The sequence below is a fragment of the Antechinus flavipes genome, chromosome 1 (assembly GCF_016432865.1).
Source record: "Antechinus flavipes isolate AdamAnt ecotype Samford, QLD, Australia chromosome 1, AdamAnt_v2, whole genome shotgun sequence".
NCBI lineage: Eukaryota > Metazoa > Chordata > Mammalia > Dasyuromorphia > Dasyuridae > Antechinus > Antechinus flavipes.
In genome coordinates, this window is record NC_067398.1 from 588,000,460 (window position 1) to 588,024,925 (window position 24,466).

General features: G+C 33.7%; 1 protein-coding gene across 3 annotated transcripts in view; it reads right to left on the reverse strand.

Annotated features, from left to right (window-relative positions):
• Positions 1 to 2,277: 2,277 nt before the first annotated feature.
• Positions 2,278 to 24,466, reverse strand: part of RRM2B (ribonucleotide reductase regulatory TP53 inducible subunit M2B) — a 49,820-nt gene continuing 27,631 nt past the window's right edge. For 2 of the 3 annotated variants that reach the window (XM_051970949.1, XM_051970951.1), the window contains exons 3-10: positions 21,627 to 21,743; positions 21,106 to 21,239; positions 20,529 to 20,623; positions 17,434 to 17,567; positions 8,513 to 8,617; positions 7,729 to 7,842; positions 5,933 to 6,113; positions 2,278 to 4,270 (exon numbers count right to left, since the gene is read on the reverse strand). In XM_051970949.1, the coding sequence (XP_051826909.1) occupies positions 5,961 to 6,113; positions 7,729 to 7,842; positions 8,513 to 8,617; positions 17,434 to 17,567; positions 20,529 to 20,623; positions 21,106 to 21,239; positions 21,627 to 21,743 (852 nt within the window). In that variant the 3' untranslated portion in view covers positions 2,278 to 4,270; positions 5,933 to 5,960. Of the gene's footprint in view, positions 4,675 to 5,932; positions 6,114 to 7,728; positions 7,843 to 8,512; positions 8,618 to 17,433; positions 17,568 to 20,528; positions 20,624 to 21,105; positions 21,240 to 21,626; positions 21,744 to 24,466 lie in introns of all 3 variants that reach the window. The other variant, XM_051970950.1, reaches the window with a different exon arrangement.

The window sequence follows — 24,466 nt, forward strand, 5'->3', positions numbered from 1 at the left end:
GCAACTCCACGAGGCAATCTATTCCAATTCTGAAAAGCTCTAAGTCTTTATACTTATATTAAGTTGAAATATGCTTCTCTGCAATTCCCACCAAGGGTGCATTTAGTTTTTCCCTTTAAGTCAATAAAACAAGTCAAATGCTTTTCCACAAACCAGTTCTTAAAACTCTTGATGGCTACTGTTACTGTTCCCTTGAAAAGAAAACCACTTTTATTAAAGAAGTGGCTTCCTGACAACTTCACAAGTGATTGTGAATATTACTACTTTCATTTTACACACACACACACACTAAGCTCAATTTTTGACTCAGAGATGACTTGCCCAAAACCACACAGCTAATATCTGAAGCCAGATTTTAACTCAGGTACTCCTGATTCCAGGGCTGGTGCTCTATCAATTGCACCACCTACCTGTCCCCAGCCAAGTTGTTCAAGGTACCTATTAAGCAAATGTGAACTAGATTTTGGACCAAAATCCTGCGATTCCCCCATCCCTGCCCACAATCACCACCCAGCTCTCTTGCTATGATCAGGATATGAAGGTAAATTTGCCCATAGAGAAATACCAGAAATCTGTCCTGAGACAAAGAAATCCATGACCATGCCTTTATGATAATCACCAGGAGGAAGACCTGAAGATCCCCTGCACAGCATTAAAATTTGAAGAGCTGAATCACTGAAAAGGATCTTGGAAGTCACAGGTCCACCCTTGTTCATTTTTCAGTGAGGAATGAGAAGCACAGAAAAGTGTCTCATCCAAGGGTAGCATAGTTAGTGGATACATGTGTGGGAAAAAGTGAAGAACTTACAGATTCTAAAGTAGATCAAGCCTTAATGGCCTCAGTTTCGGCTTCTCTGGAGTCACGTGAGTTTAGATAAGGACTAGACTACATTCCATTGTCCAAGGAAGGGATTACATGGTCGAAGAAGCTGTATATCACCTTGTCTAAGACATTCCACTGACCAACTAGGGGAACAGTAGACTTATGTGACCAATCACAACATATAGAAAGTGGGTTTTTGGAGGGTCTTTGTCTGAAATGTATAAAAGCTGTAAGTATTTTCAAGGCTCTGGCCCTATCCTGCTGTGAAATTTTGCTAGCAGAAAGGATGGGGTCCGCTTCTCGGGATTCTAATAAATAATTCTGCTTTCTATGAGTGATCTCTGTAGTAGTCAATTTGGGTAGGTCTTTTTGTCCCAAACATACATAAACATACAGAATTCAAGGCCGAGTTGAATCGAATGCCCTCACTAGCCCAAGAGTTAATGATCATCCTGATCCAAACTTTTCATATCTCACAATGGCATTGCCGTGAAATATGTAAAATAAGAGCTTTTGCCCAGCAGGCTATCAACAAGGAGTCCATTTATTGTATGGCACAGATATACACAGAAAACCAGGTTTTACATGAATGAACACAAGTAGCTGGTTAGAACTGTGATTGTCATAACTGAAGAAATGAGTGGTGAATGCAGTGTGTGATGGTACATAAAAATTCCTGCAATTTAACCAGGGATAATATAACATCTGATTGCATCTTGTTGAAAGAGAGCTTGGCACAATGGAACATTAAAAGCTTTTGCATGAGAAAAAATCAATAAAGACAGATTTGAAAGAGGAAGGATTGAGGGAAAAAATTGCATCAAATATCACTGATCAAAGTCCAGATATCCAAAATGGGGAACTCAAGATAAATTTATAAAATCAAAAACACAAGATGTAATATCTAATAGATGACTGATTTTAAAGAATAGAAAAGGCCCCTTTTTGTTTTCTCTTAGATACTTCTGTAATCCTTTTGATCAGAATATTTTCTGTGAAATTCAACTTGGACTTGTTTTGAAATTAATTTTCTTTTGAGTTTACCTACTGGACTTTTCTCAGTCCAGTATTTCATTCTTGTGTTTGAATGTGCTTTTGTTTATTCATATCTCCAACTTCAGTTTCTAGATTACAACTTTGGGAGTCTGGCTCCTTCTTGATCTCTTGAGTGTTTTTGAATCTAAGGTTCTTATGTTCCTGACTATACAAATAACCAATGAATTTCTTTGATGAGAAATTGTGAAAAACCCTTCCATTTGAAAAAGAGAAGGTCAGAACAGCGAGGTGGAGCAGTGGATAGAGCACCAGCCCTGAAGTCAGAAGGACCTGAGTTCAAATCTGGCCTCAAACACTTAACACTTCCTAGCTGTGTGACCTTGGGCTCTAAACCCCAATTGCCTCAGCAAAAACAACAATAACAACAAAGAAGATAAATATTTAAAAACAATACAAACTGAGGTTGCTATGATAGTTTATTTCAATCATGTTAAATTATACAATAATCAGACCAAAAAGCATAACATATTCTTTGGAAAACTTTAATTATGGACATAAATAGTTGGACTGATCTAATACAAAATATTTTATATAAAGACAAAATAAAACATGGGTTTTAGGTACACAATAGAGTATTCTCTGTACACAAGAAGTACTCTCTAAATACTGTGAAATGATTGAACTCAGATATTATTAAAAACAGAGTTTTATATGAAATAGAGTCAAAAGCATAAATTAGCTTCATCAATTTAAATAAAAATTCTAAAATTGCTAGTTTTATTTAAGAAAATCTACCAACATATTTCACAGCATTTGAATATACATTTTTCTTTAAAGAGGATTAAATCAATAGGACTAAAGTTGAAACTCTCTTTTCCTAAAGCAAGTATAGTAACGACTTTAGTAATCCTGCCTTCTTTCTTTAAATCTATAGACAATTTATATATACTTATTTTTTTAAAGGGTTAGAAGAACAAGATATATTACTGTTCCTGTTTGGGAATCAATCAGTTGGTCCTGGATAACCCTATAAGAAAGGCAGCCAGCTTTGGTGTGAGTCCCTGAGTCTGGCACCAATTTACTCTTCTTAATTAAAACACTTATGGCATAGCAGCTATACTGATAATTTGGCTTGCATGAAAACTGATGACCATGTGGTAGCAAGTTGTACATCCCATTAGCAGTATTAAAAAAATTAGTGATTGGCATTTAGCCTAAAATTATACAACTGAAATTTCAAAATGCTATGACAGTAATGTCATACTACAAAATCCTAAATTCTGATTATTATTAATTTTTTTCAGTATGTGAACTGCCATTTTCTTAGCAATGGATATTTCTCTAATAAAAGTGAAAGGGGTACAAAACATTAAGAATTAGACATCATTAAATGAGAACAGCAAAAACCTCATAACATTAGGTCACGACTGAATTGGTTCTTACATTGTAGGAAGTTATTTTAAATTCTTTTTATTTTATAAACATAACAAAATCTTTCCCTGAAGCAGAACTCCCATTTCCATAATTCTAGATTTTATAGGATCAAACATTAAAATGTGTTTTAACCATAACCATAATTTAAAATGATTAAACTATAACAAATTGTAAATTACAAATAAACTTTTTTTAACTCCAGAAAGTTGTAGAATTTAAGTTCCTTAAGAACTGAGAATAAAATGACATGAATATAATGAAATATATATGCAAAGTGGAGTACTGAAGAGGGAGTACAGAATGCTTCTCATTGTAAAGCCAATATATTAAAAATCGGCATGAGATTTCCCTGCCCTCTTGTTGGTAGTTTATTGCTGCTATAAATAAATAAGGTTGACATTAAGGCATTCATCAACATAATAGAAGAATCGAATTCAATACTTAGAACTTTTCCTTCCTTCATTTTGAAGTCATGCAAACTATTTCTGGTTAAAATTAAATCTCATCTTAGAGATATGTGCCCTTGAAATTTTTGCTGAAGAAACTAAAAATATTATTCTAGAAATATATATGTTGCTTAAGTTTAACTATGGAACAAGACAAAACAAAGTCAGATCTCAAAACATTTGACATAAAATGATACAAACTGTCCCACAAATACAAAGAACCATCTCTATAAATTAAACAGAAAAAACATACCTGATGCAGAAAGTTTTTCTTCATTTAATAAAATTAACACTTTCAACATTTTTAATAAAACTAAGAATGAATTCTACTTTCTAATAACAGCTAAGTAATTTCCCTAATCTAGTACAAATCAGTTTTACAGATGACCCCTAAGAAACCAAGAGATCAAGAATTTTGTCTGAAAACAAATTCTGAAAGTTGCAAATACAGACAAAATGCAACTTGTTTTTTCAGATAATTAAAAAGTACTCATGAGAAGAAATAAAAGATGATATATCCCCTGTCTTGATGCTAGATGGATCATGGTTAACTTCGCTTTGCCGTTACCACCTGAAGGTTAAGAGAGAGAAGAAGATTATCGCCCAAAGGTCCACTGAAGGCACCAGTCCTTCTCCACCAATTCCATTATGGCATTCTTTCTCTCTTGGCAGTTTGTTTCAGATGCACTAATAGTGTTTCTTCTAGGATGTCTATACTGTAACAGTTTTAAAAGCATTAAGTATTCCTGTTCAGATGCTTACAGTCACTAAGTTTAGGCTGAAGAATATTATGAGTCCCTGAGCTATTCCTTTACTTAGTGCATGCTATTCAAGCCAAGAAGTCATCAAGGATCCCTTTTGGTTACTAGAGGAAGAAGATCCTTTTCTCTTTGGCCATCAGATAACATTCCTTTTTGACTTCTTGTTCAAACTGCTTCTTACAGGGTCAATCCTTTCACCATTTCACTTGGTGTCCTAAAAGCAACAATTCATTTAATATTTAGGAAAGATTTATTGTAGAGGGCAGGAGCTCTGAAAAGGTATACTTAAGGCTCAATATGATTGATTTAATCCTACAACAAGATATTAACTCAGTGGAATTGATGAGATAATTGGTTCCCTAGTGATGTAATGATTGGCTTATACTCAGTATGATGAATTAATTTAATTATCATAGAGTATTTAAGAGTCAGACTGAAGAGAGCAGAGACTGAGATGTACAGACTGCTAACTGACTGACTGACACTGCTGGCACAGACTGGGAGACTGAAGACAATAAAGACTTTGGACTTTATTCTTGACTATTGTGGTGATTATTCTGCTGAGACCAAGGCTGGTCCCAAGGCCCTCCAGAAAGCTAGCTTGGACATTACAATTTATTAAGAACATTTATCATGTATAAGACATCATGTTAGATGCTGGGGAAGACACAAAGATAAATATATCAAAATCTTTGCTCCCAAAGAGCTTACAACTAGAAAAGATTCAAGCCATGCACATAAATAATATATAATCACTTATAGTTACTGTGGAAGAAAACATGAGGGAAGCTTCAGGGAAAAGGTAGCATTTGACCTGCACCTTGAATATCTTCTAATATTACCTACAAGAATCTCATCTTCTCCCCATTTCCATCCTACAACTCTCTTTTCTTATTTAACATATTCCAGATTTACTAGACCTAACTCCATATCTTTTCTATATTATTTTAAAATAACAACTAGCATTTATAGTATGCTTTAAGGTTTGTGAAGTACTTAATAAATCTCATTTTGTGAGAATAAAAAAAAATTTTTTTGTCCCATTTTACGGACAAAGAAACCAAGACAGGCAGAAGTTGTGACCCTTCCTCCCCAGGGTCACAGTATTTGAGGTAAGATATGAACTCAAGTGTTCTGACCCCAATTCCTGTACAGAACCACCTATTTATTTGAGATGTTTTCTAAAAGATTTTTAGTTGTGCCCAGCTCTGCTTGCCCATCATTATTGGATCACTTGTGTCCAGCTCATCTCCATAAATCATGAATTACTACGAATATCTAAGGCACATGTTAGCGTGCTATCCTATTTCTCCATGACTGCAAATAAAAGTATCTAAGCCATACTCAAATTTTTAAAACAAAAATTACAGCACTTTTTTCTTTGCTGAAACTGTATTTGAGTTTTGTTTTGTTTTTGTTTTTGTTTTACAAGTAGGATAGGAAAAGGGATAGGGGGGAGAGATTGTCATTACCAACAGAAGGAGCATCTAGAAAACTGGATTAAAAATCTGCATCCAAGGTGAAGACATTGTCTGTTGTTTCTGCCATAACTGCAAAACGCTGATATTCTGAGACCCTTTTTTCAAAAAAATTTGTTTTCCCTTCCAGAGAAATATTTTCCATGAAATCAAAGGGATTATCTGAATGAAAAATCTAAAGGAAAAAAAAATGCATTAGAGATTCTGAAGAAGCATTATTTTCTCTCAAGAAATCTGCTCTAATATGCCATGACTCTTTCCATTACTGATGTCTACTTTGTCATGTAGAGATAAATGCAGCAAATTAAACCATCGGCCTACAAAATTTTCACCTTAAAAAAGCTTATGATGCTTTTATTTTTATATAAATAAATTTGTAAAAAAAAAAAAAAAACTGTAGCTTTTAGTCAAGAAACTCTTTAATTTTCTTCTCCCCCTTCAACTCTCTTTTGACCATCTTAAAACATGGCACAAAAATGAAAGGATGTCCCTCTAAAACAGGAAAATGAAGGCACATATAGGTTGAATAAAAACCAAGCACTAAATTCTGCCACCTCAGTTATATGGTATCTAGTGATGCACTAACACATCAAGAAGTGAAAAGCCAAATTAAGTTTAAGATAAACCTCAAAATGTAATGCCAACCAAATTAAAAAAAAAAAAAAACTCCAGAGTTTATAAGTGCTTATGCAAATTTGCTATAGATATGATTCAGATTGTTTAATCATTCCATTAACATGACTATCAGCAAAATTAACAAAGAATTCCAGGCCATCATATTCTCAGAAACTAAAAGGTCTAGTAATAATCAATATCGGCAATATTTTATGGAAAGAGACAATCAAAAGAGACCACTATGTCACAGCAACAACTATAGGATATATGCCCCTCTTTTGGAAGTCTTCGTCTACCCAGTGGATATAGTTGGCCGCTGGGTTCTTGTCCAATTCCTGAATTATGTGACTATGAGATGCTGTGACAATGAGATAGGACAAGCATAGCCAAAACAGGTAAAACAGACATATGATGTGAATGCTGCAAAGGAAGATTCAAGCACCACCTATTGAGTGGCCAACTCTGAGAAAGGACATCTCAATCTCTTTGATGAAATGTCAAAGCTTCAAATTAGACAAACAAAAGCTAAACTGCAAAGGAATGACAACTAAATAGGGTCATCTACAATCACCTCATGTCTATTGAGGCTGAAGACCAAAAATGAAGCAAAGTCCAAAATCAGAATTAGTTGATAAGGAAACTATTTGTAGTTCGGTCTATATAGAAGACAATCATTTTGTTGGCTTACGTAAGACTACCTTAAGGAATTTGTGTAAAAATATTGACTGAAACTAGGCCCTTGTAACAAATAATATAGGTGTATATTCACACAAACCTGTGATTTTGAGAGTTATATATTAATTCAAGGTCAGTGACATTTGCTTAAGGTAAGAAATTATCCAAAAACACACACATTTGATTCATTTAGGCGAAATTACTAAAAGACAACCCTGTTAACTAAAGGCAAATATATTACTAAATATTTGGATTGTGCTTGTTAAAACCAACATTAATTTCCCTGAATAACTCTATGTTGAGAATTTCCATCTGTTACTATAGGAGATTTTGGAAAAATTACATCTGTACATCTATCACACATATTTTGGGGGGTTAACATGATTCATTATTACCTTTTCTATTGTGAAGTAAAAGTCTTAAGAGACCACTTAAGAGACTTTACAAATTAATAGTTTGGTTGGTTGGTTGGGGGTTTTTTATTTTTAAAAATGCTTTACCTTCGAGAATCCAAGCTCCACAAGTAATCTGTCTGCTACAAACTCAATGTACTGTTTCATCAAAGTGCAATTAATGCCAATAAGGCCAACTGGTAAGGCATCAGTTAAAAATTCCTAGGGGGAAAAAACAAAAAGAGGGGCACACTCAGATATCAATAACATTAAATAATTGGCTATGTGTTGATCAGAAAGTTTTCCAGTCAGATCTCATTTAAAGGAAAGCCCATTATTTTAATAAATCAAACAACTGACATTTCTATAAAACAATGAACCTATTCAGCTTATTTTGGGTGTATTATCATTTTCTGAGATAAAATTTTTGTAGCTCTCATAAAATGATAGTATTTTTAAAAAATACTTTACTATGATCTTCAGGTTGATTGGACTTATGCTATAGACAGAAAAGGGAGCTGCTTTTTCCTGTACTATTTCTGTTAGAATTCTCCTTTTGTTATTATGAACTAGTATCTGCAGAGATTTTGGTCATATAAGGTGTCAAGAAGAAGTAGAAAAATAAGCAGCTGAGGAAGTTCATAAAGAAATTTTTAAAAAGGAAAATTAAAGGATATTGGGAACTTGGGAGAAGCATAATTAAGGAGAGGGAGAAAAAAACCCTACAAGATTAAATTCAGCTCTAATGTAAAGTTGCAAAAATGCATTACTCTACTACTGTAGTATTAAAGTAGTATTAGGTATACAGGATAAGAGTGCCAAATTATTAATGCTGTATCGGTAAGTAGTGCTCTTCCTTATGGTGAAGAAGGATAAAAGCTTTGCTCTTTACCTGTTCTATTTCAACAGCATGGGTGATGATCTCCTTGACTCTTTCTTCTGAAGGCTTATTCACTAAGTAATGAAACATCAAACAAGCAAAGTCACAATGAAGACCCTGAAAAACAAAGGGGAAAAAAAAATCATATTCCAAAAGTTATTTTCACATGGTGTGGGCATGTTACATAGAACAAGGTTTCCACCCCCCCCCCAAAAAAAGGCTCTATATAATACAGAAATATTTCTATGGACACAGAAAAAAACACAAGAACAAAGAATGATGAATAAATATTGAAACAATACTAACATGTAAAACTTCATAAATCCAGGCAAGATCTGTTTTATTTTATGAAAATACCTACACAATAGCCTGCAATGATTGCAAATTTTGTTATTTTTAGCTATATAAAATAACTATAACAAGATTACAAAAATGATTTCTTACAAGGTTCTTATAAGAGTTGCTTAAAATGCAGACTTACTATTGTTTGTATGTGAAGATAGTTAGGGTCATTAAATAGTCCTCTTAAATAGTTTAACTATTCCTCCAGAATTTTTTTTTTTTAAATCTTTGCTCTGCAATAATGTTTTCATATATAGTTAGGTAAAAGTCACCTTCAAGAAGTTCCTGAAATTCTGCAGTAGTACAGTTCTATATCAATATGGTTTTCCTTAAATATATTCATTTATTTATTTAGATTTTCTTGAGGTTAACTAGATGAAAGAGGAGGAGATTCTTTGACTCAATTGCTACCTAACCTTAATCACTGAATGAGTGCAACCTTAGTCAAACCTGTTGAAAACCTTAGCTTAAAAAGTCCAAGGTCTTCCATTTCATCCAGGGCCATCTCCAGTCATCTTGATATGTATCTTGCCTCTGGACCCTGATAGTTCAGGAGGGGAAAATAAGTCAGGTGACCCTGTATAGCCCTCCCATTTACTTGCATATCATGGAATCACCTCCCTGATGTCATGGTCCTCTTGGAGAACAAAGGACAAAAGCAATACTAATGTGAAGAAGACATTTGTTAAGTAATGCATTTGAGGGAAAAATCTGAAATGGGGATGTTACAATTAACAAATATTGGTAGAGCTGAGAAAAGTTTTCTTTCTTGCAGTTTTAATTTCATAAGGTATCACTGAAAGGGGTATGGCTTATGTAATTTAACTTATTAAATACTTAAAGAAAGATAAGATGATGGGCTGGGGAAATAAAGATAGGCAGCAGATTCTCCCCATAATTTAGTCATTTTTACCATTAGTATTGTTCAGGTTCTCTCATTCCCTCCCTTCATCTTGGATTAATAGAAATGTTGATACAATTACAAGATTTTATATTGTAAACAAATACCTTGTTCTATATAGATATAAAGAAAGTTAAAGGGTCCTTTTACAAAGTTGATTCCATGTAGTTTATTTTCAGGAAAAGAGTTAATGAGATATACACAGCATTGACAAGAAAAGGCAAGTAACATTTGAAAGCTAACTCCTTCCAAAAAAAATTATTTCCCAAACGTATTTCCTCACTAGGGGATTATTCACACTAAGATAAGAAAGACAGAAACACTAAGCTATCAGGTTTACCTTTATCTGAGCATTCAAAAAACAGGAGTTTTAGTCAAGATATGGAAAAGGAAAAATTTGAAGGAAAAGATTTATATGAGGCATGACATTTAGGAGAGACTAAAATAACAAGTCACTAAATGTCTGATGGGCAAGAGAGAAACCTTACTATTCTTAGATCATATTTAGCCTAAATATACCTGACCAATAATCTCCTCCACAACATACACCCAAAGTGGTCATCCAACCTTAATCTAAAGATCTGAGTCAGTTAGACAAAAAATATTTATAAAGCACCTAATATGTACCAGCCACTGTGATTATCATGAAACATACAAAAGAAGCAAAAGATAATCCCTGCCCTCAAGGAGCTCACAATCTAATGGAGGAGACAACATGCTAACATATATGTACAAACAAGCTACATACAAAATTGCTTAGTGGTTGTCCTTTGTTTTCAAAGACGATTAAAATAACATTACATTAGAGTCAAGTAACAATGTGGCTGACTGGCTGATTAGACAAGCATGAGCTCAGAATGCTGTCATAGGTTGTGCACAGTCGACATGAATATTTGGGGTAGATTTTCTAAATTTGCACATCTTGCATTTCTTCTGAGCGACTTCAATTCTGCTTTGCTTATAGAACATAGTGCCTTCTCTGATGAAGACACTCCATGCTGGGCTATCCTATGCCAGTGTCTACCATGTCACACAATCAATTCTAAAGATCTTTTTTTAATAATAGCTTTTTATTTTTCAAAATCCATTCAAAGATAATTTTCAACATTCACCCTTGCAAAACTTTGTGTCCCAAATTTTTCTCCCTCCTTTCCTTCCTTGCCCCTCCCCAGAAGAGAAGTAATCCAATAAAGGTTAAACATAACCTTTCTTCTAAATGTATTTACACATTTATCATGCTACACAAGAAAAATCAAATCAAAAGGGGGAAAAATGAGAAAGATAAAAAAACAAACAAACAATAACAAAAAGGTGAAAATATTATGTCATGATCCACATTTAGTCCCCACAGTCCTCTCGCTGGGTATAGATGTCTCTTTCCATCATAAGATCATTTGAATGGACCTGAATCATCTCATTGTTGAAAAGAGCCATGTCCATCAGAATTGATCATTGTATAATCTTGTTGCTGCTATATATAATCTCATTTCACTTAGCATCGATTCATGTAAGTCTCTCCAGGCATCTTTGAAATCATCCTCCTGATCATTTCTTTTTAAAAATTATTTTTATTTTTATATATATTATATATTTGTGTATATTTTTATATCTATATATTTTTATATTTTATTATTAATTATTTTTAAAATTATTATTATAGCTTTTTATTCACAAACATATGCATGGGTAATTTTTCAACACTGACCCTTGCAAAACCTTCTGTTTCAAATTTTCCCTTCCTTCCCTCTAGCCCCTCCCCAGATGGTAGGTAGTCCAATATATGTTAAATATGTTAAAGTATATGTTAAATCCAATACATGTGTACATATTTATATAATTATCCTGATCATTTCTTATAGAATAATAATATCCCATAACATTCATATATTATAAACTATTCAACCATTCCTCAATTGATGGGCCACCACTCAGTTTCTAGTTCCTTGTCACTACAAAAAGAGATGCTACAAACATTTTTGCACATGTGAGTCTTTTTCTCTTTTTAATGCTCTCTTTGGGATACAGACGCAGTAGAAGCATTGCTACATCAAAGGATATGCAGTTTGATAACTCTTTGGGCTTAGTTCCAAATTGCTCTCCAGAACGGTTGGATAATGTTCCAGTTTTCCCACATCACCTTCAACATTTATCATTATCTCTTTCTGACATCTTGGCCAATCTGAGAGGTCCAATCCAAAGATTTCAACAAGGCTTTGAGTGTATCTTTGGATCCCTTTTTCTAACTACCATGTGAATGCTTGTCCTGTCTGAGTTCTCCATAAAATAGTCTTTTTTGCAAGTATACATTTGGCATTCAAACAATATGGCCAGCCCAATTAAATTGTCCTCTCTGTTGTGGAGTTGGAATGCTTGGCAACTTAGTTCAAGAAAGGACCTTAGTCTCTGGTATCTTATCCTGCCCAGTGATCTCCAGAATGTTCCTGAAGCAATTAAAATGGAAGTGAATCAGTTTCTTGGCATGGCACTGCCATATGGCCCAGATCTCGCAGGCGTACAACAATGAGGTTAGCACAATGGTTCTGTAAACTTTCAGTCTGGTAGGCAGCCAATACCTCTTCTTTCTCAGACTTCCCAACAGAGCCTCCTAAACACTGAGCCTACCTGGAATGTATGCGTCAATCTGTGTACAGCTCTGGAAAGTATACTGCCAAAGTATATGGAGCAGTACACTGGACTATGATGACTCTGGGACAGTGAGGCTGAAAATTTATGCAAATCTAGATCACTTCAATCTAATTTTTGCATGAGTCAAAAACCATACCATTTTACAATTTTTACTTATCTTAAAAGATAAACAGGAAACAACTAAAAGAAGGGAGGCATTAAAATTAAGAAGAGTTAAGTAAAGGCTTCCTGAATAAAATGTAATTTTAATTGGGACTTGAAGGGAGTAAGGAAACCAGTAGGTAGAGTTGAGAGAGGAGAACATGAGGGAAAAAAATACAAGGAGACCAGTGTCACTAGATTAGAATGATAGAGAATAAGCTGTAAGAAGACTCAAACAGTAGAGTGAGGATAGGACAAGGCTTTGAAAGCCTTTGAGCGCCAAATGGATTTGGTCCTGGAAATGACAGGGAGTGGATGAAGCTTACTGAATTTGACACAATAGGAAAAATTTGAAGGCTAAATGAAGGACAGACTGGCATGGGGAGAGAGTTGAGGAAGAGATATCCCACCAGCAAGTTATTGCAATAGACTGATGAAAGTATCAAAAGAAAAAGGAAAAAACTTCTCTTTAAGAGAAGTTTCAAAGGTGAAATCAACAGGCTGTGGCAACAGATTAAACATGGGGGAAGAGAGAAGAGTCCTAAGATGATAGCTGGGTTATGAGCTTGATGAACTTGAGAATAAAATGCCAGTGTTTACAGTAACAGAAAAAGTAAGAGGTGGCAGATTTAGGGGAAACGATGATGAATCCTGTTTTGGACACGTTCAGTTTAGGATGTTTGAAAGACAGCTGGATAAGATGTGAGAATCATCAACACAGTAATGTTAATTAAGTTCACAGGAACTGATAAGATCAAGTAAAATGGTACATAGAGAAGAGATAAGGCTTAGGACAGAACCATAAAGACACTTATAGAAAGAAAGCATGACAGAATGATAACTGTGGAAATATGTATTTAAGAACTGCACATGTTTAACATATATTGGATTACTTGCCATCTAGGGAAGGGGGTAAAGGGAAGGAGAAAAAAAATTGAAACATAAGGTTTTTGCAAGAATGAATATTGGATATTACCTATGCATATGCTTTAAAAATTTAAAAAAAAAAAAAAAGCTTTTTAAAAAAGGAAAAAAGAGAGCATGAACTGGGGAGGATCCAGCAATGGAGACAAAGAAGGGCCTCAAAGAAAAGGGGATTCAATTATTACTAGAGGAAGCTCACCTGTTTCTGGAGAACTTGAATTATTGGAATGTTTTTCCTAAGTTGGTCCCTTTACAATGTCTATCCATTGCTCCTAAATTTGTCTTCTGAAGCCAAACAAAACAAAGGTAACCTGAGGGAAAAAAAAATCCCTTCTACAGCAGCAAAACCAGGCACTCTTCAGCAAGAGCAACCACTCTCTCCTGTGATATAAAAGCCTAAAATGCAAATTCTTTGTAAGATAGAACAGAAATAACCCTGTCAATGATTTTCTGATAATAAACAAGGCATAAAACAGGAAGATACAGCCTAAACAAAAGTATATGCCATTAGGCTTTTGTTTTTAAATATTTTATTCTTAATTTGCAAAATAAACCAATACTTCAAATCTTTAAAGATAGCTAAGCAGTCATAATATATTCTCCCAAGTCTTCTCATTTCCTCTGCTGTTTGAGTCTTCTGATAACTTACTCCTTACAATTCTCCTTCCCCAGTTTCATCAACCAATTTCAAATATGATCTTAAGTTTTAGTCACCCTCCCTATAATATACTCTTCAGTTTATTAATAGCCTTCCTAAAATTCGATGCCCAAAACTGATTGAACATTATCATTTCCATTATGGATACCACTTCTCTTAATGCACCCTAACTCCAGAAAAAGTTGGACAATGGAAAGAAGCATTAATGTCTCATTTTTGCCCAGGACTGACAAACTATGAATCTCCTACTTAAAAGGTCTCATCTGAAAAGCTAAGAATCTCAGGGTCTCTCAGTTGTGGTTAGTTTAGTTCAATCTAGCAACTTCACATCTAATTTCTCTTCCATAACTAAAAGAAAGTAAGTAGAAAAGAGAAATGGGAGGAAAGGACATATGTATGTATTTCTTTTCCACTATCATCAAACTCCATATACTTCCAAATGTAGAACATAGAGAGAATTTTGGGAAGATGGCAGAATAGGTTAGTAAATTTCAAGCTCACAAATAGAATAAATTTATGCCTCAGAGTGAACATAGACTGATGAAAAATCAAGACAACTTGGGACAGAACAAGGATCCTCCTCATACAAACCAAGAAGATCTGAAGAAAGACCCTGGGCTAGGGATTAACCTATCTGAAATACAGATACCCCTGGGCTAGCTCCACAGAAACATCCAGTGGGGACCTCTCAGGCTAGCTAGGTGTGGTTAGAGCCTTAGCAGGAACCCACAGAAACACTCACCTCTGGGATAGTTTGTCAGTCTGGGCTTAAATCTGGAAACACTAAGGGAACCTGGGCTGATTGGGAATGCAGGGCCTAGCTGTGCTGCTGAGATACAGGCCTAGGTGAAAAGGAACCCAAACACCCATGAGTGCAAAAGCAGGAGGGCAGGGACATTGCTGGCTATGGGCATTTGCAGGAGCAGGGCACTCTTGGTTTGGGATTCCTGGTCAGAGTGGAGAACTGAAGAGAAGCTTGAGACATCATTCTACCCCCCTCCTCAATTAGAAGTGCTTACACTAATACCTCTTATTTAATTAAAAAAAAAAAATGAACCAGCAAAGAAGGAAAAACCCCACCATAGAAACTTACTATGGGAACAGGGAAGACAAAAGTTTATCTTCAGAAGAGGACACTGATGTAAAAAAAAAAGCTTCTATCCCAAAGAGTAATGTGAAATGGCTCCCTGCCCAGAGAGAATGTATTGAAGAACTCAAAAAAATAATTTAAAAATCAAATGAGAGATATTGAGGAAAAACTAAAAAAAAATAAAAATAAATAAAAACAATTTTAAAAAAAACAAGAAGATTATGAAAAAAAATTAACCAACTAGAAAAGGAGTACAAAGATGAAAATAATTCTTTGAAAATTAGAATTGGGCAATGGGGAAGCCAGTGAAACTGAGAGACCAAGAAATAACAAAAGAGATGATAAAGAATGAGAAAATAGAACAGAATATGAAACATCTTATAAGAAAAATGACAAATCTGGTGAAAAGATTAAGAAGAGAAAATATAAAAATAATTGGACTGCCTGAAAGTTGTGACCAAAAAGAGAACCTTGACATAATAATGCAGGAAATAATCCAAGAAAATTGTCCTGGAATGACAGAATATGAGGGGAAAGTAGAAATAGTAAAAAAAAAAAAAAAAAAAAAATCCACTGATCATCACCTCAGAGATCCTTTGTGGAAAGCACACGGGAATATTATTGCTAAATTTCAAAATCCCCAGATCAAAGAGAAAATTTTGCAGGAAAGAAGAAAAAAGCAATTCAAATGTGCTGAAGCTACAATTAGAATTGTACAAGACTTATCAAAATACAATAAAAGACTGCAGGTCCTAGAATCATATCTATTGACAATCAAAAGAACTAGGCCTGTGGTCAAAAAATATCAAATTATCCATAATTTTGAATGATAAAAAAATGGACCTTCAACGAACTTGCAGATTTTCAGAACTTTTCATAAACCAAACCCAAACTTAACAGAAAATTTAACATATAAGAATCAATATGAAATATCAATTTTAATGAACTTAACATGGATAAACTGTTTAAACATGGACAAATTTTTTTTTTTTTTTGCATGGGAAAATGTTAAAATTCAATTTTACATGGGAAATATGTTAAGATTCAAATCAACAATATGGTAGCTCAAAAGAAAGATTGATAGAGTCAAGGTAAAAATAGTAATTATATCATACAAATGAGGTGCAGAGGAAGAGACAGAGAGGCATTAGAGGGGGGAGCAGGACCCATAGTTCTGAAAACCTATTTACATTGACAATGGGCTCAATAGGCAACAGTACATACATTCCATGAAGGGTATAGAATCCTACAAAATCTATAAAGAAATATGGGAAGAGAGAATGGCAGACAAGGAAGCAAAGAGCATGGGAAGAAGACGGAGGGAACTTTGGTTGGGGGGAGGTTAAGTAATAGCAAAACAAGTTATAGAGCAGAATTTAATTAAAGGGGAGCAGAAATAGGAAAGACGTGTGTATGTTGGGGGATGAGGGGGAGAAGGGTGTATGTATATATCCACATATGTATACATAAATATAGCTTTCTTAACTGTAGCTTGCTTGGGCATGGTGGTAGGAATGAAAGGGGGAAAATATGAATAAAGTGCACAACAGTGAACCAAAGAACAATTTATAAAGAAGTAAAAAAAGGATATTTATTAATATAATTTCTTCTACTAATATATATATTTGATCTGGTAATTTGTTGTTACATATTTTGTATCCTCCCTGATGTTCTGCTGAACACATGTTTTCTTTTGTTTTGCTTTATTTTGTTTTGTATTTCTTTTCTGTTTTTTTTCTTACTGCTTTTTCAAATTAATTTTTTTAAATCATAAAAATATTTGGTAAATAATAAAAAACCAGAAATAGAACATAAACTCTCTTAAATACCAAGGATCTGCTATATACTAAGAGAGGTTTTTAAATAACATTTCCCTGGACATTTCCCTGATTTTCTTACATAATGTAAATGACCTTAAAAATATATCAAGATTATCAAAAGTCACTTTGGGTTTTTTGTAATTGTAATTGAGAGGCTCATGTAACACTGAGATAGTAATCATCAAATGGTCCATATTTGGAGATTATCTTAGGGAAATCAATTAGTCCAGGGAACCATTTTTCTTTGTAAAAGATGAATAACTATCCTAGGAAAAAGAAAAAACAAAAACATTTGAACCTTTCTTTTTTATTCTGAGTTACCATTAACTTTTGAAAAGCAAAGGAAAAATGAGAAATGAATTTTGTGGATAATCCAACATAACACAATTAGAAAATGAATTTATACCTTACCTCATCTCTGCTGATGAGTTCATTGGAAAAAGTGAGTCCAGGCATAAGACCTCTCTTCTTAAGCCAGAATATAGCAGCAAAAGAACCCGAGAAGAAAATCCCTTCTACAGCAGCAAAAGCAACCACTCTTTCTCCTGTTATATAATACGCATTCATTTTAAACAGACTAAAATACAAATTCCTTGTAAAATAGAACAGAAATAAACCCTGTTCAAAGACTTTCCAAGACATAGAACAAGAAGATATATTTTACCCAAAAATATTTGCCATGAGGCTTTTTTAAAAAAAAATTATTTTATTTTTAATTCATGGAATAATACAAGCATTTCTGTAACACAGCACAATAAAAAAGATGACAGCACATGAAACTACAAATCTATTATATACAATTTGCTACTCTATTCAAAATACAACAAAGTAATTCTGTTTTTTCCTTTTTTTCCTTCTATCCCCCTGTTTATACACACACACACACACACACACACACACACACACACGTAAAATTATTTTATACAGATTTCTATTTATCAGTTCTCTCTCTCTGGATGAAGTTTGTATAGTATTTATATAGTGAATTTGAATATTTATAAACAACTTATTTGCTCAAAGTCATTGTTAAAACAATATCGCTATTACGGTTACTTATTCTTTTTACAGGCAATATTCTCGTGGTTCTCATTTCACTCTTCATTATTTCATATAAATGTTTTCATGTTTTTCTAAGATCACTGAGCTCATTATTTCTTATAGCACAGTAATACTCATCCAAAATTATAAAACACTTGTTTATGTTGGTCATATTTATTCAGCTATTATCCAACTGATGGGCATCCCTGCAGTGTCAAATTCTTTGCCACCACAAAGAGAATTGTTATAGACACTATAAGACATAAGTTCTTTTCTTTTTCCCGAATCACCTTGGAAAAAAAGACTGAATAATGGTATGGTTTGGCAATAGGCAGTTGGAAAACTCTTTGCACATAATTCTAGAATGCTCTTCAAATTGGCTGAATCAGTTCAAATTTCAACAAGAGTGAATTTATGTCCCATGTTTCCCACATCCCTCTAATTTATCACTTTCATCTTCTACCATTTTAGTCAATCTGGTAGATGTAAAATGCTATCTCAACGTTGTTTTAATTAGCATTTTTCTAATGATTTAGAGCATTTTTTCATATGACTATAAATTGTTTTGACTTCTTCACTGGAAAAGTACCTGTTCATATCCTTTGACCAATTATTAGCTGGGGAATGATTATTCTTATAGATTTGACAAAGTCCCTTATAAATGTGAGATGTGAGATCTTTATCTGAGAAACTGTTTATAAACACCCCTACTAATTTTCTGATTTCCTTTTGATCTTGGCTACATTTGTTTTATTTGTATAAAATCTTTTTAATTTAATGTAATTTAAATTATTTATTCATTTTATACCTCACTTTGCTCTATATTTCTATTTTATTAATAAATAATTTCCCTATCCTTAAATTGACAAGTAATATGTTTCATGTTCTTATAATTTTCTTATAATATCTTTCTTTATATCTAGGTCATGTATCCATTTTGACCTTGATCTTGACAAATGGTTTAAGAAATTGGTTTATGCCCAGTTTGACAACTTGATTTCCAGTTTTGCAACAATTTTTACCAAATAATGAATTATTATCCTAAAATTTTAAGTCTTTACACTTGTCAAATACAAGGTTATTACATTTAATTCCTTCTGTAAATTGTATGCCTACCATATTTCATTGATCTACCTTTGTAGTTATTAGTTAGTACCAGACAATTTTGATAATTACTGCATTATAATATAGTCTAAAATCTGGTATTCCTAAACTGCATTCCTTTTTAATTTTTAAAATTATTTCCTTTGATATTCTTGACTTTCATTCTTCCAAATGAATTTTGTTATTATTTTTTCTAATTCAGCGTAATAATATTTTGGTACTTTAATTGGAGTAACATCAAAATATATAAATTGATTTGGGTAAAATTGTCATTTTTATTATGTTGGCCCTGACTATACAAGAACAATTAATTTTCTCAAATTATTTAAATCCAATTTTATGTGTACAGAATTTTTAAAAATTTTGTTTATATAGTTCCTGGGTTTGTTCAGGGAGGCACATTCCCAAGTATTTTATAACAATGGGTCTTCAAGCCTTTGTTTCCTTCTAGAGTCAAATCAATCACCACCTTCCCTATGAAATATTTTCTGATTCTTCAGTTTATAATGCTTATGCCATTATCCTGTTGTTATTGTTGTTTTATATAATTATTTATATACATGTTCTTTTTCCTAAGAAAATGTAAGTTTCTTGAAGGGTAGGCATTATTTTATTTATGTTCCCTGCATATAAACATTCAATTCAATATTTTTGCTTTTCAGATAGTTTTCATTTAAAGTTCACTTTGCAACAAAAATAAACAGAAGAGGTACCTTTCCTCTATTTCTTTGTGCTAAATCTGCCCCCTATTTACCAGCATCTAAGATAAGTCTAAGTCTGATATTATTCACCATTGCTAAGGATGTTATAGATGAGATCCATGTCTTGGATTGGGATTAGGGACACGGATCTCTAATGTCTCTTTGAAGAAGACAAATGGTTTAATGATTTGCAGCAGTGCAGGAGAATGAAATTTTGATCTGCTTTGAGTCAATAAAGGTAAAAAAAAAAAATACTGAAAACAGTTTTAAGTTGTAGCTGACTAGAAAATTCCCAATCAGATTCTGTTACACTAACTTTAAGTTATCTTTCTGTTTACATTAATACCTGTTTAACCTTTAGTATCTTAACACACCAACTAAAATTAGGTTTACTCCAGTTTCTAATTAGCTGTCATATTTTATGTTTCCATTATGTTTGCCAATTTAAGGCAATCACTCATTTTCCTTGAGCCAGATATCACTATTATTCAGAATAATTTTTGTTTGTTTGTTTAAAGGAATATAAGTCATATCAGAGATCAATAATTAATTCTAAGACCCAGTGAAGTTAACAATGACTCAATATAAAGATATAAATACAACAATGAATAGTTTTACATTGGCTGAGACCAATTAGAACATATATAAACTAAAGCAACATACCAAATGTGGATTTTCTATCTGCTATCCATCGCAAGGCCCAATCTGCTTTCCTCTTAACACATGGCATTGTTTCAATTGCATTGAATAAAAATTCCCTGTAAAATCAAAATAATAATTAATATGATTTCTTACTTTACTACCTAGCTTTCTTTATCAAATAAAATTTTCACTGCTCAACCAAAAATAATTATTGAGCTATCTTCAATTCTATAAACAATACAAATACAGTTTTTCAGCACTGCAAAAATATTAACTAAAAGTAAAAATCATAGCAAACCTCAAAGTGATAATGAAACAGGTATCATGTGATAAGGTATTTGTGATCAAAGATATCTAAATAGGACAGTTTCATTAAGCATACTTTATAAAACTTAGGGATCAGAATGTTCAACATAAGATAAATACACATATAATGAACAGAAAACATAGTACACATAAATTCAAATGGCTAAAAGACTGCTAATATGTCACTTAGTCTAAGTGGAAAACAGATGATATTTAATGATTGACTGTAACATGCAAATGTAGTTAAAGTTCTACAAATAAATTTAAAAGACTGATGAAAATCCTGATGTACCTTTTTTGGGGGTCCTTGATGTAGGTATCTATTAGCAAACTATACATCTCTGAATGAATGTTTTCAATTAGAATTTGAAAACCATAGAAACAGCGAGCCTCTGGAATCTGAACCTCCTGACTAAAGCGTTCCACCTAAAAGAAAACAGGAAATATAAATGTAATGGGAACCCTTAAAACATTAGTTATCAAGTCAATAAGAAATTGAATACCAAATCATTAGCTGAATATTTTCTATTAAGCTTGTCTTATCACAGATAGACTAAGAAGATGGTTTTTGGGAATTAGGTATAACTAAAAGGCATTTCTAATTAGTAACAATTATTATAGCCACAATATGTTTGTCAAATGAAGGAGAGGTATCTTTTGCTTAAATATTTCAAGACCTTTCCCCTTCTCATAACTTCGGTTTTACCCAGCTTTACCTTTCCAGATATTATATTCAGTATCAATATGAAATATTTTACTACCATTATCAAACAGCTACTGATTATTAATCAAAGCAAAGAAAATCACTCTTACCAAATTTTCATTGACTATTCCATCACTGGCTGCAAAAAAAGCCAAGATGTGAGAGATGAAATATTTCTCATCTGATTTCAGTTTGTTCCAATGAGGAAGATCTTTTGATAAATCAACCTGAAATTCAAAGGTTTCCAAAAGTTCAACTTAGATAAAGTCAAAATGTTTCCCAATAAACAAGGTAAACCTCAAGTTGCAATTTATCCTTAGGCATTAGAAGGGAAATTTTTATTTAAAATTTACACATTTAAAATATGTATAAGGACATACTTCTATTGTACATAAATTTTATGAAAATCTCCCTTCTTCTGGAAGAAGGGTGGACACTATTTGGTAAAACTGCATTTTAACAATTAAAATGGAATTAGCCACATTACCATCTGGAAAAAGGTTAATAAGGAAGGATGTCTTCAAAGATATTTTAAGAAAAGAGTGAATAATAACCATGCAGAAAGCTACTGTAATTTACATATTATTTAACATGATGGTGAACAGATAGCAAATTGTACTCTCCAATTTCCTTAAATCTCTCTTTTCTTTCTTTTTTTTTTAACTCCTAATAATATGGAAGTTAAAATTATGGGTAGATCTAATAAGCACTTCACAGTATCACAAATACAGTAATGGTTCTTCTTGTGGGTCCTGTTGTTCTATAGTAGAGTCAAGTTAATTTTTGATAATAGGAATAGTTATTTACTTACACTATTACATTGCCATGTGTTGTGAGCTTTTTCTTCTCAAAACGCAGCCAGGTGATAAAAGTTCAGATCTTTTATTATCCCAATATAGCCCGGTTAGCTTAGAGGCCTATCTCTCTGCTTGGTTCCAAGAGCTCTCTCCAAATGTCTGTAAATCCAAAGGTCTGGTCCTTCAGCCTCTGCCTCTGCTGTCTTCAGCCTCCAGCCAGCTCCAGTCTTCATGTCATTCCGGTGAAATCTCGACTTGTAGCTTCTTCCTCTCTCTGAAGAACACTTCTGCCACCAGCCAGCCAAGTGGAAAATATTCTGCCTTGCCTCGGAGAGAGGGCTTCTGGCGTAACTCTACTGAAATCTGACCGAGAGCTTCTGTCTGTTTCTTTTATCCAAGAGGGAGGAATTGTGGGATACGAGAGAGAGGGATTATGGGTTTTCTCCCATAGTGCTCTCTGGCCCAACGAGCTTCAAGGGAGGTGTGAACTCATTGAACTTAGTTCTACTTAGTACCTTGTTTCAGGTTCTGCCCAAAACATCTTCTTGTAAGATTAGATCAACTCTAATTAGTTAGCAGTTAGTAAGGATTCCAACATCTCCCCCTTTCTTTTGTTTTAAAACATAGGGGGTTCCTGAGGGGGTACACATAAATCCATCAATATGGGCCAGAACTTTGTAACAGATATACATGGTATACATAAATCCATCAATATGGGAGGCATTATACATAATTTACAAAAGCACATAGCAATATAACACAGGCTAGTAGTAATGTAACAAATAACATGAATCATCCTGAAAATTTACACATGTCCATAAGTCCTAGAAACAGTCCAATAGGATTCCATTGTCCATTAGTTCATGTGCCAGGAATCCAATAGTTCCTGTAAGCTCTGAAGTACTGCAAAAAGTCTCATCAACAATTTTTCATCTTAAGGAACCCAATGATTCTTGCTGGTTTTTCAGGAACTGAAATAGTTTCATCTTGTGTTAGGAAATTCAAAGATTTCTGAAGATTTTAAGAGTCCTTTTGACAGTCTCATTGTCAGCCATCTGATTCTTTCTTCATCAGTGGAAATATAAGCAGATCCTCTTCCCCAAGCAGTTAATCTAATTCCCTTCTATTTACCAAATTTGGGATTTCTCCTCATCATCTGGTAATTACATTGGAGCTGTTTGCATTGGATATTGTCTTGTTGTCTTAAAAGGCCTGTATTCTTCCCAACTGTAATCCTGATTGCTTTTCTGTTGGTTGATGACATCAGAGTTCTGAATTTCTAAAGTCTCTCTGGGTGTAACCTCAGCTGCTATCATGCCCCACCTGTCCTTTGATTGATACGTTAGAGCTGGGCTCTGCCTCTCATTCCTCTGGGTCAATATACATTTAGAGGCCCAATGAAAGCCTCGGTTACATTTTGGACATGGGGTTTTGGGTTTTCTCTCATCCTGTCTTCTCACTCTATCTCCATATCTACAATGAGCTCTCAAATGTCCAATTTTTCTGCACTGAAAACATCGACGAGTTTCTCTAGAATTCCTCTGCCAAAAAGGACCTTGTCTTTCCATGTTCATCATAGTCTGGGCATAATAAGCATTTGTGCCCACTGTGGCACAGCGTCTAATGATTTCTTCTAAAGGAGCATTTTTGTCTAGCCCCCATATAATTCTCTTGCAAATCTCATTGGCATTTTCCTTAGCCAAATGTCTAGTCATTATTTCTGTTGCTGCATTGTCTCCAATGGTTCTTATTACAGCTGTTTGTAAACGTCCCACAAAATCTGCAAAAGGTTCATTGGGACCTTGCTCTATTTTTGTGAAAGCATTATTTCCATCTTTCTGTCCAGGGAGAGAATTCCAAGCTTTTATTGCAGCCTTAGAAATTTGCTCATAGACTGTTATGGGATAATAAATCTGTTCTGAACTCTCTGCATACTGACCTTCACCAGCTAGTTGGTCAAAAGTGATTTGTACAACAGCTCCTTTTTGCCTATTGCGTCCCAAATTAAAAGGAGTGTATTTTCTCTCTTTTTGACCTGAGGAGTTGAGCTCTTCAATCACAGGATATGCATTTATAAAATCAGATATATCTTCTCCTTCATTTTTTGCTTTAATTAATGCTTTTTCTAATCTTGTCAAATTCTGCTTTACAGG